At 42.7% G+C, this 13,270-nt stretch overlaps 1 protein-coding gene across 2 annotated transcripts; it reads left to right on the top strand.

Annotated features, from left to right (window-relative positions):
* The first annotated feature begins 88 nt into the window (after positions 1 to 88).
* Positions 89 to 12,978, top strand: GLT8D1 (glycosyltransferase 8 domain containing 1). 2 transcript variants are annotated; one of them, XM_035106154.3, is made up of 10 exons: positions 89 to 169; positions 2,897 to 2,956; positions 3,071 to 3,169; positions 5,192 to 5,408; positions 6,378 to 6,495; positions 6,996 to 7,080; positions 7,866 to 7,978; positions 9,271 to 9,437; positions 10,267 to 10,379; positions 10,906 to 12,978. In XM_035106154.3, the coding sequence occupies exons 2-10, from the start codon at positions 2,941 to 2,943 to the stop codon at positions 11,094 to 11,096; spliced, it is 1,119 nt and encodes a 372-aa protein (XP_034962045.3). In that variant the 5' UTR covers positions 89 to 169; positions 2,897 to 2,940; the 3' UTR covers positions 11,097 to 12,978. The 2 variants fall into 2 exon arrangements, with proteins under 2 accessions (XP_034962045.3, XP_034962046.3); XM_035106155.3 differs by lacking the exon at positions 89 to 169 and adding an exon at positions 1,293 to 1,713.
* Positions 12,979 to 13,270: the final 292 nt, after the last annotated feature.

Genomic DNA, 13,270 nt, shown 5'->3' with positions numbered 1-13,270 from the left:
ATTTTGAGCATTTGTTTGTTTTCCGATCAGGCACCGCGGAGGGCAGCTACTTGAGCCGCTGACAACTTTGCGCTGTTGAGTTGGCATTTCTCTCGCGGGTGCCAGACTGCGCGGAGGGAAGCGGGAGCAGGAGGATCTGTCGCTTTCTGGAGAAGAAGCAAGTAAAGAGGTACGGTAACAGCAGTCTCGGTTGCGTCGATCAAACCATCCGCGCATCCCCCACGCGCCATCCTTTCTAGCCGTTCACTTTCCTGGAGGGGCAGATCCCCTTGGATGCGCCACTTTTCCGCTGGTGCCTGAGGATTCGGGCTGCTCCCGTTTGGGAGGGTGCAAAATAACTGGTGTGTGAGCCGGGGGACGGGGATGGCATCCGTCACTGGACATAGACCGTGAGAAAGCGAATGGACAGAATATTATCATTATTATTATTATAGCCAATGGGCAGAACCAAGCAGATCGAAGGTTAGGAATAACGCGCGAGACAAAACGAATTAAATGTCAGTTTATTTAAAAGATCTGGAAAGGTTGCAGGCCACGCACTTAGGTGGCAGAACAGCGAACATCCAACGGAGCGCTGCAAAAGCAGTTGCCTGCCTTTAATTCTTCAGAATTAAATCTCTCTCTTTTCAAGCCAAGGGCTACATTCTCTCCTCATGGCTGATCTTCCAGGGTTCATAGAATAATAGAATTGTAGAGTTGGAAGGGATCACGGGGGTCATCTAGTCCAACCCCCTGCAATGCAGGGGTCTTTTGCCCAGCGTGGGGCTCGAATCCACAACTCTGAGATTAAGAGTCTTCTGCGCTATTGACAAAGCCACACATTGCATGGAGCATACGTTGAGGGCATATGTTAGAGGTGGATGTGGCTACTGCTAGCTCATGCACACTCATTCTCATTTGTACACCCTACACATTTGTACTTGTCTGTTTTGCTGCCTAATGCACACCCATTCGCTTGAGGTATGGAGGAGGGGGTGATCTTTAGTGAACTTGCAGCTGTGTAGGGAAGGGGCTAACAAAGATTGGCACCAATAGAAGGTGGTTTCAAGGCTAATTGCTGCAGGGTGGTGGTGGTTGCAGTACACAGGGAGGGGAGAGTTAACCCCTTCCTTCGCCAGCTGTGATCCCCGCTCCATATGTGTATTATGAGGTTTTGGCTACAAACTGGGCAGAGAGGAGATAGGTAGAAAAGGGTATACTGTACCCTGAATACAGGCACTCTGTGAAAGCAAAGTCTACCCTGCTGTCTCCTAATTGTGAGCTTCTACTGGAAGGTGCTGTTTTTCTTACAGGGACCCAGCTCTTCTTCCATCTTCCTGTGATGGAAAGCTCTGGTTGCTCTGAGCCTTCCGTGGAGTCCAAATACGGCAGTGCCACTTCTTTGCCTATTGGACATTAGCCCTTGAAGGCTTATTGGATGGCAAGGCTTCTGGGGCATGCCCTGCATGCCTTCTCCTTCTTGCTTCAGAGTCCTCTGCTTCATCACCTGGGGAAAATGTGGACGCCTGGACCCTGGCAACCGATCTCTCTGACAGGCTTGCAAACAACCCTGCATTGGGTTTCAAGAATGATTGCACTCTCTGTGTGTGTGGATTTTTTATGCTTGAAAACATCCTCCTCTTGACTCCATTGTGAAGTTTTTTCAAGCCTAGTTGCTGTGAATTGAAGGGATGAGCAAGGGAGAGGAAGCCTCATGGACTGGCAGTTCCCCAGGTCTGGTCTTGATATCCTTGGATGATAAAGTCAAAAAACGGGGTCAATTATTTCTTCAAGTCTGGTGGATACATATTGATAATTGATGAAGTATGAAATGAATATATTTATTTATTTGTACCCCGCCTTTTTCCCTGACAGGGACTTAAGGTGGATTACAGATAAAATAGGAATAGCTAAAAACTTTTTATCATTATTACTAGTTTTTTAATTAATAGTTTTACTGTGAAACAACAGATTGACTCTGATTATCAAGACGTCTGTTCACGGGAATCTTCTTTGACACCTTAAGCAGCTTGCATCTCATTGTTTTTTTTCAAGAGTAGGAGAAGCAGGAGTATAGATGACTAGAATGCAGGCAGAGCTCAGCTCACATAAAAACTGACAAATTGTTGCTTGTTTTGAAGAAGGCAGTGTAGCGACACCAATGAAAATTTCTGGCTGTGCAACAAGCCACACGGTGAAAATATTCTAGGAGGTGAATGGGTCTAGTAAAGCTGGTCTCTCTAAATGCCAAGTCATCTGCCCCTAGCTGGGTTGCAGCCTACTTTGTAGACAAAAATGCTTTGTATTTGTCTCACTTTGCTGATGGGTGGTTTCGTGAGGGTCTAAGACAGGGCTCAGCAAACTTTATCAGCAGGGGGCGGTCCACTGTCCCTCAGATCTTGTGGGGGGCCCCGGGGCGGACTATATTTTGAAAAAGTACCGTAATAATGAACGAATTCCTATGCCCCACAAATAACCCAGAGATGCATTTTAAATAAAAGCACACATTCTGCTCATGTAAAAACATGCTAATTCCCAGACCATCTGTAGGCTGGATTGAGAAGGCAATTGGGCCGGATCCGGCCCCTGGGCCTTAGTTTGCCTAACTGTGGTCTAAGACCTGGGAGAGATGAGGCTCCCAGACTGCCCTTGATTTTGCCCCTGCAAGCAAACCTATCCCTGTCACTTCGGTTTTTGAATTGCTAAAATTGTATAAATGTTAGCTTATGTATAGATGTTAGCTTATTGTGTGGTGCTCTTCTAAGGAAAATACGTGCAAGTCTACTGTTTTACTCTCCCCAGAAATAGCTTTTATTCACGACACCGAACAGCACTTTTAATATTTGAATGTGGTACTCTCAGCTACGTCTTCCTGAAAGTTTGCAAAATGGTTCTCTGTTGTGTGTTTTTCTTGTAGACATTTGAAGAGGCTCAACATTTAACCCAGAATAAAAGGAAGAAATGACGTTCAGAAAAGGTATTATTTCCTTGAATGGATCATTTTTTAAAAAACAGTTTAAAAATCAGTATACCTAAGTTATACTTGACCATAAGTATTATTCTAATCATGTTTTTCTTTCTTCCCTTTCAGTAAACATTTTCATTTTGGTGCTGGCTGTTGTTATATTTTTGCTAGTGCTGCATCACAACATACTGGGTCTCAGTGATCTCTTGAAAAGGGAATTATCAGGTATGATGTCTCTTATTTTTATGAGTCTGGGCTTCAGTAATGATGTTTATTTGGGAGGTAACAAATCATTGCGTTGGTGAAATTATGTCCTTCAGATAGATTGTTTTTGTAATATATATTTGCATCTCAATTATTTCACAGAAATATCAAACCATTTGAAGTGCGGCTATCATGTCAAGAGTAATTTTATTTATGTATAAAGATATACTGCTAAATATAATAAAAAACCTCTGTGATTTACATAAAAACAATAAATAGAACAACATTCAATAACTCAAAATATACCTGTAGGTAGATTAAAAACAAAACATGGGTGCATATCCAAATAAACTAATCAAGCCATAGGATTTAAGGGTCATCTTACCTGAAAGAAAGTTTAATCTTATTGCAATATCATGATCAATCATTAGGAAGAGATAAAAGGTTTGATTTGAAGGGATGGCTCACCAATGATCACCTAGGGATATTAGACTACTGCTCACGACATCCCTGACCTCTAGCCATGGTAACTAGGGCTAATGACAGTTGACATTCAACTGTATCTGGAGTGCCACGGATTAGCCACCCAATTTAAAGCCACCCAATTTAAAGGGACGCAGGTGGCGCTGTGGGTTACACCACAGAGCCTAGGGCTTGCCGATCAGAAGGTTGGCGGTTCAAATCCCCCTGATGGGGTGAGCTCCCATTGTTTGGTCCCTGCTCCTGCCAACCTAGCAGTTCGAAAGCACGTCAAAGTGCAAGTAGATAAATAGCTCTGGTGGGAAGGTAAACAGCGTTTCCGTGCGCTGCTCTGGTTCGCCAGAAGCGGCTTAGTCATGTGCAGATCCAAGGTCAGGCGCAACAGCCGGCACCTCAGACGATACAGGGTCAAGCACTTCAGAATCCTACCCGTTCTCAGTTGCAGGCAGTCTCAGTCCAGTATACCTGAAGGAGCGTCTCCACCTCCATTGTTCTGCCCGGACACTGAGGTCCAGTGCCGAGGACCTTCTTGCGGTTCTCTCGCTGCGAGAAGCCAAGTTACAGGGAAGCAGGCAGAGGGCCTTCTTGGTAGTGGCACCCACCCTGTGGAACGCCCTCCCACCAGATGTCAAAGAGAAAAACAACTACCAAACTTTTAGAGGACATCTGAAGGCAGCCCTGTTTAGGGAAGCTTTTAATGTTTAATAAATTATTGTATTTTAATATTTCTATAGGAAGCAGCCCAACAATTATTATTATTGTTATTGTTATTGTTATGATCTGGAAGCTGTACGTCGGCTCCCTTGGCTAATAACGTGAGATGAGCGCCGCAACCCCAGAGTCGTCTGTGACTGGACCTAATGGTCAGGGGTCCCTTTACCTTTTAAAATACCCTTGGCTGCTACTGGACAAGGGTGGCCTTCCTGTTCACCATGTGAGGCTTCCCCTGCTCCAAAGCCAAAGCCTCGCTTCCCAGGGTGCCCAGCTGTGGTGGTGGCTTTCATTAAGTTCTCATGAGATCTTGCCAGAAGCTGCAGCTGCACGACCCTGTGGGAGTCCACCGCCTGAGGCAGCTGCTTCAGTTAGCCTCATGGGTGGGCTGGCCCTGCTAATGGAAGTAACTGGAGGATGGAAGAAATGTATAAAAATTATATAAGGCATATGTAGCCAAAATTAAGCTCTTCAAAGCATGCAATGAACTTTGTCCTTGATATTTAACAGGACTTAAGAGTGAGTGACATTAGATTGAGCATGCCCTGAAAGTTGTTTCAGGGGGTCAGCAAAGTTTTTCAGCAGGGGGCGGTCCACTGTCCCTCTGACCTTGTGGGGGGCCGGACTATTTTTTTTTTGGGGGGGTGAACGAATTCCTATGCCACACAAATAACTCAGAGATGCATTTTAAATAAAAGGACACATTCTACTCATGTAAAAACACGCTGATTCCCGGACCATCCGTGGGCCAGATTTCGAAGGCAATTGGGCCAGATCTGGCCCCCGGGCCTGAGTTTTCCCTACCCATGGTTTAAATAATAAACATGTGCACACCATGCCCTTATTCTGCAGATTCAGGTCCATTAGGCCTCCAACCGATAGATTTTATACCCGAGGCACCTCAAAGGTTGACAGAGGACTGGAACGACAAGGAGATTCCTGTGGTCATCACAGCATCTGATGATAGGCTTGGTGGGGTAATTGCAGCTGTGAACAGTATTCGGCAGAACACCAAGTCCAATGTGGCCTTCCATATTGTCACATTGAATGACACAGTGGACCATCTGAGGTAAAGTATGTTTGGGAAAATTTCTTCCTTGGTTTTCATCTGCGAGAGGTTTCCAGGTTTAGTAATGCTTACTTTGAAGAAGCAAACATACTCTGTCCTTTGTTTTGTAATCCTGTATTCTCTGCAAGAAGCTATAGATAATAAAGTACAGTGGAACCTTGGTTTATGAACACCTCGGTTTACGAATTTTCGGTTTACGAACGCCGCAGACCCATCTGGAACAGATTAATTCACTTTCCATTACTTTCAATGGGAAAGTTCGCTTCAGTTTATGAACGCTTCAGTTTATGAACAGACTTCCGGAACCAATTGTGTTCATAAACCGAGGTACCACTGTACTGCTTACATATAGCCAAGCAGAATGTTCATATAGCCAAACTGAAATAGGATCGACTAAGAAGAGACATCTCAGAGAATTACTCTTGCAGATGCTGCTCGTCGTCACCAGTTTCAGAACTGATTTGCAGGGTATTGATAACTAAATATTCCTCTTTCACGATCCTCATCTAGCTCCTCTGAAAAATAGAAGATGTGGTCGTTCAAACAGTGTTTTTTTCTTAAATGTTTAGGGGTATGCATACCCCTGCATACCCCCAGAAAAAAGCACTGCCTTCAAGTATTTGGGCCCCAAATCATTTTTGGAATTATAATTTAACGTCAATGGTTTGAACTGAGCCTGGAAGCTTATGGTCAGCCTGTGGAGATAATGGGCCATAGGTGTAATGTGACTCCAACTTGATATGCCACACAGTAATCTGGCAATAGCATTTTGCACCAGTTACAGCTTCTGTACTGTCTTCAACAGTAGCTTTGCATAAAACAAATTACTGTACAGCAGTCTAGATGTGAGATTATAATAACATGGATCACTGGAAAGGCTATCCTAGTCCATAGCTGGCAAACCAGCTGGAGCTGGAAATAGGCACTGCAGCCACCTTTGACATTTTTACTGCTCTCTTCCCTGTACAGATCATGGCTTAGTAAAACTAGTCTGAAAAATGTGAAATACCAAATACTGGATTTTGACCCTCGTATGCTGGATGGAAAAGTGCAGGTTAAGTCTGAAATGCCAGACTCAATTAAACCTGTGAGTACGATTTATATTATTTTAACTTACTTTCAGATTGCTGATAATTCATGAAAATAATACTACTACTAATAATAATAATAAAATTATTTATACCCCGTCCTCCCCAGCCGAGACTGGGCTCAGGGCAGCTAACACCAAATATATAATACATTAAAAACACAAAATCAAACGATAATTTAATATATGGCAGTCTTGAAAAATCTGACTTGTAACTCCTGATGCTCTAAGAGTTCTTGATTGTATTCATCAAATTAAGTTGGGACGGTTGAAAATTCCACCAGCAACTTAATTTTCAATAAATTGTTTATATACTATAAGCAGACCAAAATATATCGTTAAGAGAGATTATGGTTATTTGAAACCAGTGTCTGGCATGTCAGATTTTCTTTCTTTCTTTCTTTCTTTCTTTCTTTCTTTCTTTCTTTCTTTCTTTCTTTCTTTCTTTTATTCATTCATTCATCATCATCATCTTCTTCTTCCCTTTTGTTTCTACCTAGCTAACCTTTGCAAGATTCTATCTGCCTAATTGGGTCCCTAATGCAGAAAAGGCCATTTACTTGGATGATGATGTGGTTGTTCAAGGTACTTTTCTTCCTGCAAATACTTTCAGAGTTGGAAACATCTTTCTGTAGACCTATCCTGTCTTGGGGGGGGGGGGGGGACAGATTTTAGCCCGCCTAAACAAATGGCGTGAAGTCATAAAATCATAGAATTATAGAGTTGGAAGGTACCTCCAAGGATCATCGAGTCCAAACTCCTGTAATGCAGGAAACACATTACGTTAGAATTCCAAGGGAGTTATACTGGTTTTAGGGGGGGGGGGAATACAGTAACATAAAATTATTTAGTGCAGTATCTTCTTAGTGCAATTAAAACTGCTGTTTTAACTTGAAATATGAAATTGAGTTATGAACTCTACACCCTGATTTAAGCTTTCCATGATATCTGTACTCTTCCCAGCTTTAGAGACTGAAGTAAGGCTTCTCTAGAGCATGTTGGAATGAATTTGGCATTTTAAGTAATAACTTATTTGTAGATGAAATGGTTTATATTTGCAAAAGATGTATTTAAGCTCCACACTGCTCTTCTGTGCATACATGAGAACAAAACCCTGTTTTGAATGAAATGAAGTTATCAGAGGCAAGATCGTGTCCGGGATCTAAAGAGCTGCCTTAGGCACGTTTCGGGGTTTTCTTATCAAATGAGATTTTTTTGGCGGCATATGCCCATCATAAACTGAAAGATAACTTTTAGTTTCCTGTATTTGCAGCTGTCTATTGAAAATGATTGGGGGGCGGGATGGCAGACGGGGTTTTAAAATTTGTTTTTAACGAACATTTCTTCTTTGCTTGGATTGCTTTTTACAGATGATATCTTTGAACTTTACAACACTCCACTGCAACAGGGTCACGCAGCTGCATTCTCAGATGACTGTGACTCTACCTCAAATAAGTTTGCAGTTCGTGGAGCAGGAAACCAGGTGCAAATAGTTCTAAAAGAAGAAAGTGAATGTTACAGGCCCCATTCTTAGAGGCTGCCTCTACCCTTGTGGTTGCGTTGTTTTACAGGAGTGCTTTATGCCTTTTGGTTTTTCCAAAGGATTGAATGAAGCCAAGTGCCCCTTTTTTACTTGTATTTTAGGATTGGGAACCGTAGCTTCTTCCTGGGCATGCTATATATTCCTGGCCCATATCAGTCAGTTGTTGTTGTTGTTTAGTTGTGTCCGACTCTTCCTGACCCCGTGGACCAGACCACGCCAGACCATATCAGTCAGTAGCCTGTATAATTTTCAGGGAATGGTAAATGCCTGTACCTGTCTGCATTGGTAGGCTACAGAATCTTGTGGAGTGGTCTTAGGATACCAGGGACTGCGGTTTTCTTCCTCATGTCTTGAGGAGATCTGCTTCTCCCTTAGGGTAATCCGAAGCAACACCTTTCAACTTCCTGTTCTAAGCACTGAGGAGGAGCAGGTTGTCCTTCTCTGGTATGCTGAACAGCCAGGAAGAGGAGGCTATCTTTGGGTAAATGTAGGTGTAGGTGGTTCCTTAAAGGTAAAGGTACCCCTGACAGTTAGGTCCAGTCGTTCATCTCGCTCTATAGGCCGAGGAGCCGGCATTTGTCCGCAGACAGCTTCCGGTTCATGTGACCAGCATGACTAAGCTGCTTCTGGCGAACCAGAGCAGCACATGGAAACGCCGTTTACCTTCCCACTGTAGTGGTACCTATTTATCTACTTACACTTTGACGTGCTTTCGAACTGCTAGGTGGGCAGGAGCTGGGACCGAACAATGGGAGCTCACCCCGTCGTGGGGATTTGAACCACCGACCTTCTGATCAGCAAGCCCTAGACTCTGTGGTTTAGACCACAGCTCCACCTGCGTCCCAGGTGGTTCCTTACTTCTCAGAATCTGTATGCTGCATAGATAGGAAGGGAGCCACCATATTTTTTTTCAAATGGGCAATGGAACATAATGGCCATAAGCAAAATGTGGCTGATTCAGAAAGGTGCAGATGGCTTTTTGTATTTTGTATTTAACTCACCTTGCCTCAGTACAGTATAGTTATTTTAAGGTATTTTAAATGTAATAGCTAATAAACAAAAACAAATAAAACTGCTAAATATCATGACATTTTGGTGAAGCTAGCATCTCCATATGGGACCTCTTTTTCTCTACAAATAGAGGGGTTGGGCAGTGGAAATTTCTGTAGAGAGATGTGTGTAACCAATAAAGATTCTTGTAACTGAAACTGAGACCCAGTTTCTATTTTCAGTACAATTACATTGGATTTCTCGATTATAAAAAAGAAGCAGTTCGGAAGCTGTCCATGAAAGCAAGTACCTGCTCTTTCAATCCGGGTGTCTTTGTTGCAAATCTAACCGAATGGAAACGACAGAACATCACTCAGCAACTGGAGAAATGGATGGCGCTTAACGTTGTGTGAGTGTGCCCATATTTCTGCTTAACACTGCCACTTGGGGCACTAGCATAATATAGCATTGTGTGTGCCGGTGGGGATGGAGAGTGATGAACTGCCAGAAGTATTTCTCAGGTCTTTCTGCCATGTTGATGATAATCTTTATGTGTGGATCATCTTTGCACTGACACCAGGCTACTTTCTGCATCTACTTCAGCCTACTAGCCCTGAATATAAATTGTTTTCAGGTCTGTCATCTTTCAGTTAAAATCCCTTCAGCTATCTTGTTCTTTAAACACGCCGCTGCCCAGATCTCAGACCATGAAACCGTCTTTATTTCTTTCTACCAACACAGTTACAAAGCTTGTCCTGAATGATCACCTTAACCATCTGCTATTAGGTGGTCCACCCACATTTCTTTCTCAGGCTCTTCCTTCTGCTATTCTGCCTGTTACTTTTGGGGCCCTTTGCGTAGGAAATACCATTCAGTACTCTCGATACTGAGCTTTTTGAGTAGCCAAAGCATGTGGTGGACAATGACTGAGAAGGTACATACTCATTTGCAGCCGAGTTTCTTAGCTGGGCTACACTAACACTCAGATGATTCCTCCATTCATTTTTCTGGCTCATTGCAAAGTATGTCAGTTGCTTTTGCTGTACAGTGCCTAACAGACGGTTGTAAACAAAATGTTTTATAAAACGTTGTACAAAAATAGAAGCGTTCTGTTCATGAATAGGATGATTAACGATTTGAAAAGAGAAGCACTCAGTTGGATTAATGAATATTTAACCTATTTAAGAACTGTGCTTCTGTCTTTAGCTGGTTAAATTTTATTTCTTATCTCTGACTAGAGAGGAAATATACAGCCGGACTCTTGCAGGCAGTATCACTACACCCCCTCTGCTCATTGCATTTTACAAGAGACATTCAAACCTTGATCCTATGTGGAATGTGCGCCATCTTGGTAAGTATAATGGAAGAGGATTTGATACCTTTGCCAGACTTAAGCTGGTTGAAGTGGTTGCTTCTGTAGGCCTCATTTTCTCCTTTCCAGGACCCTTTAAAGCGATAATGAAGCCGTGGATTCGTTTGCCCGAAATGCTTTACTTTCTTCCTCTTCCTGTCTCTGAACTCTTTACTACACTTTGAAAAGTTTGACCTTGATGTGAAACGGCTTACTGGAAACATGGTGTTTGAATATGAATTCAGTGGTCAGTTAAATGTGGACACAGGAAGATTTCTAAATACTATACTTTGGTGATGGCTATTCAGGAATCCTTGCTGTGTTCTCCCAGCCATCCCAGTTGCAATGGGGTAAGAAAGGATATTCGAAAGATAAATCAGTTGTTTTGACAATGGCTGAAAATTAAGAGTCGGCTGCGAAGTCTGATTGTGTGACTTGCTAGCCTTTAATAAAACCCAGCTAGTCTCTTTTGAGAGAAGACAGGATAGGAATCTAAATCCACTCGTGTTTCTTACTCAATTCAAAGGTTCGGGTGCTGGCAAAAGATACTCTCCACAGTTTGTGAAAGCTGCCAAACTACTCCATTGGAACGGACACTTCAAACCCTGGGGAAGGACCGCATCCTACGCAGATGTTTGGGGAAAATGGTACATTCCTGACCCTAGTGGCAAATTCAACTTGATTCGGAGGCACACCGACACTTACGAGGCAAAATAAGACGGAAGTGACACACCCCACATTCTTCTCAGGAACCAGACAAGACCATAGAGTGAAGTTGGTAATGCTACGTCCATTCAGATTGTTTTAAAATGGAGACGCATTTAAGTACTGTACGTGAAATGCATGCTTAAAGAGGAGGAAGCCTCTTTAAGCCCAGGAACCTCCACGAAACTAGCATTTTCAACCAGATGGGATATTAAAGAATGACCTTCTAGGGATAAAATGTTTCAGTAGACGCTGCATCCAAGACTTTATCACAGCTGTGTTGCACTTTATCTCGTGTTGCACAGCAACTTGATGTACTAAAAGGCTGCTACCACTTTTTACTGTTACTTAACCTGTGAATATAAGCTTTTTGGTGGATCCCTCCTATTGCTTGAAGATCCATTCAGATTCTGACAGCTAATTTTAAGTTCGATGGTGGATTTTTTTTATTTAAAAAAATCTGCATTCCAAAAACTATTTTTATAGTAAAGTTTCTTTTAATAAACTACCCATCAACAGTAAAGCAGCCCTTATTTCTTAAAAAAATGAGGAAATTTGTGAATTCATTTATATTCGGATTTATGAATTGTGTGCAGGCAACTGAAATGTGAATGGTAACTTGTGCTTCACAATATATCATTCCCTCCAATAATTGTGCTTGAGTTCCTATCAATTTGGAAGCAAAATCCCACCCTGCAAAAGTTAGTGGTTGTGTGTTCAGTGAGCTCCTCACGTATGCTGATTTATAAACACCTGTAAATCTAAAGGGGGGGGGGGAGAATGCCCACTGCCACCAAGCTAAGAATCTGTGAGTTTCCAGGACTTGAGGTTGATTGATAGTGAGCCAACAGATACAAAAAATCTTAACACATGAACCCATATTAAATACTAAACGATAGGAACTAACTAACTTTAGCAGGCGAGAACAGTTTTTGGAAATTCATTATCTGGGTAATTCCCACATCTACTCCCAGAACAAATTTAGGGGAAATTTAGGAGAACGTTCTATGGTGTGATGAGAAATCCTTGCACCTGATGGGACATTTACATCAGGGGTAAACAAACGTTTCCAGCAAGGGGCCAGTCCACTGTCCCTCAGACCTTGTGGGGGGCCGGACTATATTTTGAAGAAAAAAAAATGAACGAATTCCTATGCCCCACAAATAACCCAGAGATGCATTTTAAATAAAAAGACACATTCTACTCATGTAAAAACATGCTGATTCCCGGACCGTCTGCAGGCTGGATTGAGAAGGCGATTGGGCCAGATCCGGCCCCCGGGCCTTAGTTTGGTGACCCCTGATTTACATCAACACTACGAGTGCAACCCAATGCGTTTTTAAAATTAGTAAATCCTAGGACCACCACATTTTGGAAAGCACAGTGGTACCTCCGGTTGCGGACGGGATCCATTCCAGAGCTCCGGTTGAATCCAGAGGTTTCCGCAACCAGAGGGACTGCTTCTGTGCACACACGCATGGCGGTAGAGCGCTTCTGCGCATGCTGCAAAAACCCGGAAATATACTTCCGGGTTTGCCGCTTACGCGTCCCAAAGTTAACATAAGCAGAGGTACAACTGTACAGATTAACTTCTGTCTGTATGTGCACATTCTAAGCTTGGAAGCCCATGAGCTTGGTGGTGCTGAGCCCGAGAACAAATTATCATCATTCCTCTGCCATTGGTTCAGTAGTATGTGGAATTACAAGCTGTGGCAAGATAGCTTCCTGCTTCGCTGGAATGAAAAACAAAAAAAACATGGAGGTTTATGGACAGCATTAATAATTGTATAATGCCTTCCTGGTAGAGACAGGTCGAATCCCTTGCTGCTTTTGTATATAATTGAAGTACCACACATTTCAGTTAAAAGTATATTAAACAGTGAAGTTTTCTCTGTGTCTGTAGTTTTCTTGTTACTAATCCTTTCTCTGTATGCCCATCCACCTCCTTCTGGACTATTTTGCTGGCCAGGGAAGATATTCTCTGGAAACCCGGATGAAAGGGAGATTTAACAAGTTGTGTTTTGAGCCTGTCCGTGCTCTTTTTCACCAAGTTGTCCAAATACCAGTAAAATGTATATGATATGTATGCTTCCCCCCCCCAACATCAGGGTTGGTGAAATAGTGATATTTGTAATCTTAAGGAGAAATATTCTTCATGTATCACACCTGTCCTTAAAGGGGTGCTT

This window comes from Zootoca vivipara, chromosome 2 (genome assembly GCF_965207765.1).
Source record: "Zootoca vivipara chromosome 2, rZooViv2.hap1.1, whole genome shotgun sequence".
Taxonomy (NCBI): domain Eukaryota; kingdom Metazoa; phylum Chordata; class Lepidosauria; order Squamata; family Lacertidae; genus Zootoca; species Zootoca vivipara.
The sequence above is the reverse complement of the archived record's forward strand: the minus strand, read 5'-3'. Positions and strand labels throughout refer to the sequence as shown.

Excerpts from the sequence above, each read along its gene's own strand:
- GLT8D1 (XM_035106154.3), top strand. Across the intron at positions 5,409-6,377 it reads GACACAGTGGACCATCTGAG|ATCATGGCTTAGTAAAACTA; the intron begins GTAAAGTATGTT and ends TTCCCTGTACAG. Across the intron at positions 7,081-7,865 it reads TGATGATGTGGTTGTTCAAG|ATGATATCTTTGAACTTTAC; the intron begins GTACTTTTCTTC and ends TGCTTTTTACAG.